Source organism: Oncorhynchus keta, chromosome 7, assembly GCF_023373465.1.
Source record: "Oncorhynchus keta strain PuntledgeMale-10-30-2019 chromosome 7, Oket_V2, whole genome shotgun sequence".
NCBI classification, from domain to species: Eukaryota; Metazoa; Chordata; class Actinopteri; order Salmoniformes; family Salmonidae; genus Oncorhynchus; species Oncorhynchus keta.
In genome coordinates this window covers 9,558,756-9,570,244 of record NC_068427.1, presented here as the reverse complement: position 1 = coordinate 9,570,244, position 11,489 = coordinate 9,558,756, and the positions used below count along the sequence as shown (strand labels likewise).

Below are 11,489 nucleotides of genomic sequence, written 5' to 3'. Positions count from 1 at the left end.
GCCAATGTTACGTTTCTCCAAGATTAGAATACTTGTGTTGTAGCTATACAGTACCACGTTAGCTAGCCAGGGCTACAGTTTGCATCCATGCCATACTTGTGACATACAGTTCATTCAGGTTTAGCTCATGTCAGCTGCAATGTACACACACGCACCTGGAATCATTTGTAATAACTGGCTCTCTGAAGTTTATTTTGCTGCCACCAAGGTGAACCACGCGTATTTCTGCGTGCGCCACCATCTTTTCGAATTTCAACTATGAACCTTCGCCTCTGACCCAACAACACATGGCATGCTTCTGTCCTTGTTCATTCAAAACTGGTTCGAAGTCGCCCTCAAGCGTTCTTCTCAAATTACTGCATTTGATTTGTTATTTTTATTGCTTTAAATTATTTAACCTTGTTTTATTTAGCCAAGTCAGATAATAACACATTCTTATTTACAATGTTATGTATTGCTCATCATTGTTGTCGGCTGTTGTTTACTTATTTATTCGTTGTCTCATCACATTATTATACAAAAAACAGAAACGTAGCTAATACACCAGTATTTATTGTTTCGAGTGATCTTTTTAGTGGTATGGGGATCCAGTATTGCGTCGCTGATCGCATTGATTGACAGATTATCCCTGAAGTTGTTTTATTACGTAAAAGTTCATTCACATTATGACGTTGGCTGAGTTACCGTATAAAATGCGATAGCTTATCTCCTTGGTAATCACTTGGTAAAGTTTTACATGATGGGAACATAGGCTCCAGCCATAGACTTTAACCATGGAGGATAATAAGGTAAGCCTACCAATTGCTAACAGAGAAGCCCTATGCAAGTGGTGCAGGAACATCTGTACCGTCTTTTAAAAAAATGCTGCGGCAGGAACCACAGGGTATACAGGACATATCGATAGGGGTGCGTAAAGTAGTGGCAGCTGGGTGGCGGTGTGGGCTAACGTTAATGTGCCGCTAATATTATAATTTTTAATATTGTAAAAAAAAAAGTGTGCATTATAATAACCTATGGGACTTGTTATACATAAAATATGATCCTTGCAAAGATAACAGCCGTAGGCGAGTTTTTACCTGAATTGTAATAATAATAGGTGACTCCATAACGTTTCTAGCTCCAACAGTGCAGTAATATCTAACAAGTAATATCTAACAATACACACAATCTAAAGTAAAGGAATGGAATTAATAATATATACATATTTGGATGAGCAATGTCAGAGAAGCATAGACTAAGATACAGTAGAATGGGAAGGATACAGTAAATACATAAGAGATGAGTAATGCATAATATGTAATGAAACAGGCAGGGAGGGAGCAGGTCTCAAACCCTCAACCTTCTAGCCCGAAGTTATCGACTGTGCCCCAAAAGCATGCTCAAGTGGCAGAGTCGATATCTGCGCTTATAAACCCAGGGTCGTTACAATATGTAAACATGTAAATATGTAAACAACATGAATAGTGTTCCATTGTTAAAGTGGCCAGTGATTTCAAGTCTCTGTATATAGGGCAGCAGCCTCTAAGGCGCCAGTGATGGCAATTTAACAGTCTGATGGCCATGAGACAGAAGCTGTTTTTCCGTCTCTCTTCTGGATGATAGCGGGGTGAACAGGCAGTGTGCTCGGGTGGTTGTTGCCCTTGATGATCTGTTTGGCTTTCCTGTGACATCGGGTGCTGTAGGTGTCCTGGAGTGCAGGTAGCTTGCCCCCGGTGATGCGTTGGTTGGGCTGATTTACTAGGCTGTCCTCACAACCCTCTGTTGTGCCATGCAATCGTGGGCAATGCTTTTACCACACCAAGCAGTGATGCAGCCAGTCAATATGCTCCTAATTGTACAGCTGTAAAACTTTTTGAGGATTTGAGGACCCATGCCTAGGGCTGTGGCAGTCATGAAATTTTGTCATCTGGTGATTGTCAAGCAAATAACTGCTGGTCTCACAGTAACTGACCGTTAATTAACACAAACACATTTAGTATCTCCTTGCTTCCACTCATAGCCTACAAACCACTGATGCAGACCTTTGGAACATCTACATATTAAAACATCTAATAAATCCATGTAACATAGCCTACACCATCACAATAAATCCAGTCTAAAATGTAGTCTATTTCAGAAGAACAGAATAACATACTCTGACTTGTCCTTATGTTAGACCCTGATCTGGCTATGCCATATGGCTACACTAGTTAATTTAGCAGACAAGATTTGGTTAGAATTCCATGGCATTATTTTATAGTATTTTATAGTATGAACATAGCTGAATAAAATTCAATGTTTTCTCCAAACGATTTGAGGGAGTGAGCGAGCACATGTGGCTATTCTGTGTTTAGCAGTTAACAAAGAAATAGGTACTCCTTTATGCTTAATTTAGAGTTATTTATGTGGTTGTGATACAAACATTGGGCAATCCATTTTGATTTTAAATACATTCTAAGGCTGTATGATGTGACTGAAATGATGATTTGAAAAAAGTCACATGAAAGGCATGAGCTCTGCTTTATTTTTTTTTGCTCAGGCTGCACACTATTATTCACAATTTGACAAGCAATTGATAATACCTCAAATCACCCAGCGACATCCCCTTTGTGTGACCATAATGCCCCCTAAAAAAATCCATGCTTTTTGCAGCCAGTGTCCATTGTGTTCTTGAGCTGAATATAATAATTATAATTCCCTTCTCCACCCGAGCCACTGCCTGTTCACCCCGCTATCATCCAGAAGAGAGACGGAAAGCACCTCTCACTCACATGGCTCTCTCAGATAGCTCAATTCTCATTAGCCAATGCCCATCAAGTGATCGGGTCTTTCTCACAGGCTACAAGTGAAGACAGACACATTGGAGACTCAATTGTGTGCATCCTTATCCAATTCCAAGGCGCGTATTGAAGATATTGGAAGAACTGTCCACATTTACTTTTCATCAGCTAACAAAATGAGTAGGCTTAATGAACAACAAAAGCACTAGCCTATGTCGATCTACTATCCCCATAGTACAAAAATGGACGTATTCTGTGTAAGATATAAATATTCCAAACATAGTCTGGGACAGCTGTGGGATGCGATAGATCCCAAAATGAATACAACCGTTAGCAAAAACAAATTTACCATGGCTAAGGGCTGTATCCAGGCACTTTGCGGTTCGGCTTGCTTCAGAACAGCCCTTAGCCGTGGTAAAATGGCCATATAGCACACCCCTCGTGCCTTATTGCGTAATTATAAACCAGGCAGTTTGGGTCCTGGATGCTTATTGGCTGAAAGAGCATTTCAGCCATGTGTATATATGACAATATACCACGGGTATGATGCAAAAATACTTTTTACTGTTCTATTTATGTTGGAAACCAGTTTGTATTAGCAATATGGCACCTCAGTGTTTGTGGTATATGGCCAATATCCTACGGCTAAGGGCTGTATCCAAGCAGTATTGCCTAAGAACAACGCTTAGCCATAGTATATTGGCCATTATAAACTGGGTGGTTCGAGCCCCGAATGCTAATTGGCTGAAAGCTGTGGTATATCAGAGTGTATACCACAGATATGACGAAACATTTATTTTTACTCTTCTAATTAAGTCGGTAAGCAGTTTATAATAAATCTGCATTTGTGTCGTGTATAAGAACAGATCTTAGCTGTGTTATATTGGCCATATCCATGAGCATTTAAAGAATGGTCTAATTTGTTCCAATCAGAGTTTAAATGAAGATGATCCACATGATCCTCAAAGTTTGGAAGGTCAAGTCCAGAAAACGAAGAATGATATCCTGGGTTTAAACTATCCAGAAGATAGTGAAGTGAAGGATCCCCTGCCTCAGATCGAGCTGAAGGCTGTGACAAGGAGAAAAGTTAAGGTGAGAGAATAGATTGAGGAGAGAAAGGGAAATCTAGGGTCTTACTTGTCCACACTCTAAACCTGTCCAATATGCCATACAACATGTTGTTGTGAGGTTGGAGGGTAAATTGTCCTTACAACAAACTTCCATCTCTTAATATTCAATCACCAATCGTTTACTGTAGTTCTTCTCAAAGGCCTGTATAGCCACGGCAACATACAGTATGTCATTGACTGTATTGTCTTGTTAGACCAAGAGGAGGACCAGTGCCAACAGGTCCACAGTTGAACAGAGCACTGATACTGATGCAGCTGAGAGAGATTTTGTTGATAATCAGAATGATGAAGATGAGGAAGAGGTGAAGAAGGATCCCCTGCCTCAGATGGAGCAGGATGCCGTGAAGAGAAATAAAGTCAAGGTAAGGGAATAGATTGAGTAGACATGTGGATATTTGTGATATCTTTCATGTCTATAACCTGCCCCTACAGCATGTTGTTCTGAGGAAGGTAAATTGCCCATACAATACCCTTTTATCTCCAATTAGTAAATCTAGGGTTGACCCCATTTGGTTGACTGGTCTATTGTTTGGTCAATAGGCTGTTGGTTGACTGGGATTTCTTAAGTCGAGCAGTCGCAAAAGTTTTTTTTCTTCATGGTGCACATGGACACCTGTCTGATACGCGCCTGTCTCAGTTGACTAATCCATTGCTGAGGCCACAGGGATGGCACAGTCCATCACGCTAAGACGTGATACTGAAATTGTATATGGTTATATTATGTAAAAAATAATGGTGCAACACTGATAAATCAAATATTATTTTATAATGAATGCGCTTTTTCCCGCCATTTCCCGCCGTTCTGAAACATAATCTTCAGTGCACCATAGAATTGGCGCCCTTCCCTATGTTGCTATGTGCATAATACAGTAGCAAAGTTAACCAGCATATTGGGATTGAGAACAATGCTGCATAGGCAGCAGCAGCAGCAGAGATGGGGAAACAGCCCTTGCCTTAGCCTAATTTTCTTAAGACAATTGAGGAGAGAGGAACACCCAACTTAATTAGGTCTATAATCAATAGCCTAATTGTTAAATGTGCCTAGCTTTGTAAATCATCCATATGTATATTACCAGTCACAAGGGTTTTTCTTTATTTGTACTATTTTTAACATTGTAGAAAAGTAGTGAAGACATCAGAACTATGAAATAACACATATGGAGTCATGTAGGTATCAACAAAGTGTTAAACAAATCAAAATCAATTTTATATTTATATTTGAGATTCTTCAAAGCTGCCATCAAGGCAAAGGATGGCTACTTTGAAGAATCGCAAATATAAAAGATATTTAGATTTGTTTAACACTTTTTTGGTACCTACATGATTCCATATGTGTTATTTCATAGTTTTGACGACGTCTTCACTACTAATCTACAATGTAGAAAACTTTTGACTGGTACTGTATACACATATACAGAAAAGAGACAGATATAGCTTATGTTGCCTGTTTGAATATTTGTTTAATAGCCTACTGATTCTGTGAGCACCAAGCCTCATGCACCGGCAAAATGTTGAATTAAGCAATTTCACTGATTCGGCTGTTTTTAATCTTTGCTATACTGTAATAATGGCTTTACAATTTGTCGTTAGAACAGACTAGTATTGCTTAGAATTTATTTAGTTTTGTTTACATTGTTCTAAATGGTGAGAAAAAAACAATATTGTAATCTAACAGCAACTGTTTGGCACACATAATACTCATGCAAAGCTTGCTCCGATACCCTCCTTTTTCTTGATCATCAGTAGTTTCCACAACTAAGTCAAATGTCTTCCACAGATCTGACTTCCCCTTTCCCTCCTAAGCAACCAGTAAACATTCGCCCGTTTGGCAGTTTATTTTTCACATCGTCAGCATCCATTTTGCTGTCGATATTACTGTGTTCGGAGTTTGTTATTCAGGCCCTATTCGTCAAATGCATGTGATGCTTACATGTTTCACAATAAGAGAGCAAAGCTGAGGGAATAGGTAATGCTTTTTGTAAACAAGTTAGGGATTTCGGTAACAACTTTTCAGTCAGAAACGAGGAAGAAACTAAATGGCTGAAATTATGTTGCGTCGTCAGCATGGACAGCACAATAAACACTTGATGTTATGTGGTGCCTTTTCGCTGCAGTAGGGAGGAGAGCGAGACAACGTGTGCCAGTCACAAAGGCACTTGCTGTCATTTTTTTTAATACAGTGTCTGATATGGAAAAATAAATTGTAACATTTCGACCAATCAATTGGTCGAAAGAACAAGACGACTCTCGGTCGACAAAGATTTAATTTTGTCGGGGACAGCCCTACAATCAGTCTTACCCTTGCTCTACTCAAAGGGCTGTATTGGAATGGCTTCATACAGTATCTGCGTGTATATCATTGACTGTATTGTCTTTTTTAGACCAAGAGGACCAAGAGAAACATAGTGGAGCAGGTCATTGATACAGATGCAGGTCATAAATTGAACTCTAATTTCACTGAATGTAATCCTTTTGCATGTGAATGTGATTTAGCATGGACATCTATTGAGCAGAGGACTAATAGCAGAGTGCACATAGTATCCTTTCTTGGGTACTTAACTTCACAAAGTACACAAAGTTGGCTAACATATACTTGCCTCAGAAGGTTACATGTTTTCTGACTTCTTTACCTTGGTGAATGCTGCTTTGGACACAGGTCCCTCTACATCTGTGGAATTCTCTGGGATGGCAGTTCAGGGGACATCTCACCAGGGACAATCTAATAAAAAGATCCGAAGTGAGTGTGTCTCCAGGGCCTGTCAGACCAGGGCTCTTGACCTCCCGCCAATCAATCCGGATGCTTTCAACCCGATTATCATCCGGTTTCTGGAAAAACTTACTGAGGAGTAATTCCAAACTTCTATTGTAGTATTTGAATGCAATGTCATCTGGAGGATTTTATGAATTGTATGTGTGTTGGTGTGCTTTTTGGGACTAAAAACATCTAATTATCTCCTATAGGCAATGGAGGCAGTTAAGCATTGGCAGGATGGACCCTGTAAGTCCCTTAACCTTGAAAATTATTCATAGATATATTAATAGATGTTTCAAGAAAATTAGATACAAGCCTTTTATCTATCTACAGTATCATCCACATTATCACAAACAGTTACATTCAAAGAGCGTTTTAGTAGCCTACTGCATTTCATGCTTTCCAATGTATGCCACTTTCATGATTCTCATGTACATATGTGAGATTGTTGGTATCTCTTCAAGGAGCTTTGTTTCAGAGCCCGGCTATGAGTTATCTACCTACACTGTTTCGGTCCTACAGGTGATGAGGGCATTGCTTGCAGAGATGTGCCTGGAGATTGTACGGTTTGTATCTGAGGTCATCCTGGAGGTCATCATCCCTGCAATTTTCCATTTTGTACGGATATACAGCCATGTGTCTCCAGTATCCGGCAAGTCTCTGACAGAATCAGAGAGATCTTCTAGCACAAACCTGAAGGTTCGCAAGAGAGGCAGCAGCAAATCCTCAAGGTCTTGCACGGCCAAATCAAGCTCCTCTCGTAATGGGTATGTTTAGTCATTCCTAAAGAAACCGGTTTCACCTAAATACACATAACCCATTTTGTGAAAATATGTTTTGTTATCTGTATAACAGTTTACTCTTAATGACCAGTTTAACTGATTACTGAATTATGCATTAATGTGACTACAGTGTCTACTATTGAATATGGAATGCTGTATTGTTTGCTTTGTATTCTCAAAGGTCTCAGACAGTGTTGCCAAATACTCAGGGAGATGGTGAGTCTATATCATCTGAGCCACTCAGTGACTTTTTTGTGATTACTGAGGACAGTCTCCTGGCTAGTTTCCAGGATTCCTTCAAAGAGTCGCTGAACAATGTCCTCTGTATCCAAAGAGAGGGCCAGGTAGACACTCAAAGTCTATCCCGGGTTATTGTTGGAGAAGTGTCAAAGAAGGTCAATTCCATAATCTCTGTGGCCATCCAAACTCCCATCTCTGGGCGAATATCCCCTGTCATTTTTGCCAGTGGTGGTGTCTCCAGCACCAAGATGGTTGAGGAGATGGTGTCTGGTGTTTCCAACATACTTCAGATGTATATTAATGGGAAGAGTGTTGAGCAGAGTGTTGTTCTCAGAGAGGATGGTGTTGAGGTGGATATGACACATTTAACAGGACAGGTCATGACAGCACTCAGTGGCACTGTTTTGAACTTCAGCAATAAGGAGGAAAATGATCCCAACAAGAGGGAACTGCTTTGTGTTGTTGCTGACCATATGAAGATGTTTGAATCTTGTAAAAGTTCTGAGGAGATGCTAAAACAAGGAGAGAGCAACCTCAATATCAAAGGTGCCAAATCTAGTCTTCGTCTGTCAACACAAAGTATGGACAGACTACTCACTGAGGAGTTTCAGACCAAGGCCACTGAATCGATCCAACCCAAAGGTACATATGTCATCAAAATACAAATTATAAAGATTATTTTTATTCATTACGTACAGTATGATGGTAAACACTGATAACTTTTGTGTGCTATTTCTCCTACTGTACAAATGACTGTTTGTTTTCCAGTGTACACAGAAGGTCAACAAGAAGACCCACTGCACTCCAACACCTTCCCAGAACCAGACCCCTGCTATCAGTGAAACAGGTAAGTCAATACACTCAAATGTGTACTGAAATACGTTCATTAGGCCCTTATCTATGGATTTCACATGACTGGGAATACAGATATGCATCTGTTCATCACAGATACCTTAAAAAAAGGTAGGGGTGTGGATCAGAAAACCAGTCAGTATCTGGTGTGATGACCATTTGCCTCATGCAGCGTGATAATTCTCCTTCGCATAGAGTTGATCAGGATGTTGATTGTGGCCTTTGGAATGTTGTCGCACTCCTCTTCAATAGCTGTGCGAAGTTGTTGAATATTGGTTGGAACTGAAACACGCTGTTTTACACGTCAATCCTGAGCATCACAAACATGCTAAATGGGTGACATGTCTGGTGAGTATGCAGCAGGCCTGCGACATGGGGCCATGCATTATCATGCTGAAACATGAGGTGATGGCGGCGGATGAATGGCACGACAATGGGCCTAAGGATCTCGTGACGGTATCTCTGTGCATTCAAATTGCCATTGATAAAATTAAATTGTGTTCTTTGTCCGTAGCTTATGCCTGCCCACACCATAACCCTACAGCCAACACAACGCCATATACGTGGTCTGTGGTTGTGAGGCCGGTTGGACATACTGCCAAATTCTCTAAAACAACATTGAATGTGGCTTATGGTAAAGAAATAAACATTAAATTCTCTGGCCACAGCTCTGGTGGACATTCCTGCAGTCAGCATGCCAATGCACACTCCCTCAAAACTAGTCAACCAGCGTTTTTCCTTGCTCCTATTTTTCCTAGTCTCTGTCTCTGAGACATCTGTGGCATTGTGTTGTGTGACAAAACTGCACATTTTAGCGTGGCCTTTTATTGTCTCCAGGACGAGTTGTACCTTTGTAATGATCATGATTTTTAACCCACAAGAGTCTAAGCCCTGTCTAGGCCGAGTTGTTTGTATCGGCCTTACTGCTATTAGCCCATACAAACACATTGAAAACAGTTTCACTACATGGAACTGAAGTGTCTGTCCTAAATCTGAGAGATATAAGAAAGTTGACCATATATATATATATATATATATATATATATTTTTTGCATGTTTTTATCCCCTTCTTTTTGGCACCAAACAGTCTAAGCCCTGGGGGGCTATGTAACACTTCTGCGTTAAATAGGCGGATTGAGACTGCTAGGCTACCTGCTGCCCTACATTTGTAAATTATGTAGAATATTACAATTTAAATAATAATAATGCAATACTAATTCTTAACAACTAACTAGGGTCAGTTAAAGAAATTGTTATGTTTACATTTTTAATTTTCCAGCAATTGTCAATGATCAAGAATCCTGCCGAACAGAGAGTGTATGCTCCATCAAGAAGAAACCAAGGAAGCGTTCACTCATTTCCAGGATGTTTTCAGCTATAGGCAAAGCCTTGTCCAGTCCCTTTACTTCCTGCTATAAAAGGAAGAGCACCTAATCTATATTTCAAAATAAATATTTTAAATAAACATATTTGCAATAATCATGCAATAATCTTCATGTTGAGTGTTTTTCATTATATATTATTGGATAATATAAAGTGTAGTAGTAGTAGTAGTAGAAGTTGTACTATAGTTGACTATATTACATTTACCTTCAAGATACATAAAAAAAATAATAATAGTGCGCACTTCTAGGTACAGTTGAAGTCTGATGTTTACATACACCTTAGCCAAATACATTTAAACTCAGTTTTTCACAATTTCTGACTTTTAATCCGAGTAGAAATTCCCTGTCTTAGGTCAGTTAGGATCATCACTTTATTTTAAGAATGTGAAATGTCAGAATAATAGTAGAGAGAATGATTTCTTTCAGCTTTTATTTATTTCATCACGTTCCCAGTGCTTCTTGGCAAAGTGCCTCAGTTTGTCGGAGTTGTGGAAGTTAAAGAGAGACACCAGGTCCTGAAACGCACAGAATGAGAAAGGCATTTCGTCAAAAGGAGGGAGGGATACAGAGAGAAATAGAGGGAAAGAGTGGGTCAGAGACACAGAGAGTGAGACAGACAGAGAGTGTGTACCAGAATAGCAGAGGGACTGGGATGCGATCCCACACAAACAGGGGTGTACATGTGATGTGCTGAAGCCAAGCCCAGGTCAGGAGTCAATAGAGTTAAAGAACATTGCTTCCTTGGACAACATGCTGACAGAGATTCCTGGAATGGTTTTCCAGACCTGAGATCTAACCACTCTGTTATTAAGGAGAAATGGCGTGAGAAGGTAAGGCAATAAATAGGCCATATTAGCAAAGTAATTAAAATGTACCAAATTAACACTGGAGTGATAGATGAGCAGATAGTGATGTGCAAGTAGAAATACTGGTGTGCAAAAGAGCAGAAAAGTAAATAAAAACACTATGGGGATGAGGTAGGTAGATTGGATGGGCTAATTACAGATGGGATATGTACAGCTGCAGAGATCGGTTAGCTGCTCAGATAGCTGATGTTTAAAGTTAGTGAGGGAAATATAAGTCTCCAGCTTCAGCGATTTTTGCAATTTTTTCCAGTCATTGGCAGCAGAGAACAGGAAGGAAAGGCGGCCAAAGGAGGTGTTGACTTGGGGGATGACCAGTGAGATATAACTGCTGGAGCGCGTGCTACGGGTGGGTGTTGTTATCGTGACCAGTGTGCTGACATAAGGCGGAGCTTTTACCTAGCATAGACTTATAGATGACCTGGAGCCAGTGGGTCTGGCGACGAATATGTAGCGAGGGCCAGCCAACTAGAGCATACCGTTCGCAGTGGTGGGTGGTTTAAGGGGCTTTGGTGACAAAACGGATGGCACTGTGATAGACTGCATCCAGTTTGCTGAATAGATTATTGGAAGTTATTTTATAAATGACATCGCCGAAGTTGAGGATTGGTAGGATAGTCAGTTTTACGAGGGTATGTTTGGCAGAGTGAGTGAAGGAGGCTTTGTTGCGAAACAGGAAGCCGATTCTAGATTTAATTTTGGATTGGAGATGTTTAATATGAGTCT

The 11,489-nt window shown here is 40.1% G+C and overlaps 1 protein-coding gene across 1 annotated transcript; it reads left to right on the top strand.

Annotated features, from left to right (window-relative positions):
• The first annotated feature begins 6,283 nt into the window (after nt 1-6,283).
• LOC127931057 (uncharacterized) lies at nt 6,284-9,941 on the top strand. Its single transcript, XM_052521939.1, has 6 exons — nt 6,284-6,735; nt 6,851-6,887; nt 7,164-7,408; nt 7,605-8,305; nt 8,432-8,510; nt 9,795-9,941. The coding sequence occupies exons 1-5, from the start codon at nt 6,500-6,502 to the stop codon at nt 8,503-8,505; spliced, it is 1,293 nt and encodes a 430-aa protein (XP_052377899.1). The 5' UTR covers nt 6,284-6,499; the 3' UTR covers nt 8,506-8,510; nt 9,795-9,941.
• The last annotated feature ends 1,548 nt before the right edge of the window (nt 9,942-11,489 follow it).

Coding starts and splice junctions, on each gene's coding strand:
- LOC127931057 (XM_052521939.1), top strand. CDS start 6,500: ATGTTTTCTGACTTCTTTACCTTGGTGAATGCTGCTTTGGACACAGGT. Junction 6,736..6,850: donor CTGGAAAAACTTACTGAGGA/GTAATTCCAAAC, acceptor TATCTCCTATAG/GCAATGGAGGCAGTTAAGCA. Junction 8,306..8,431: donor TGAATCGATCCAACCCAAAG/GTACATATGTCA, acceptor TTTGTTTTCCAG/TGTACACAGAAGGTCAACAA.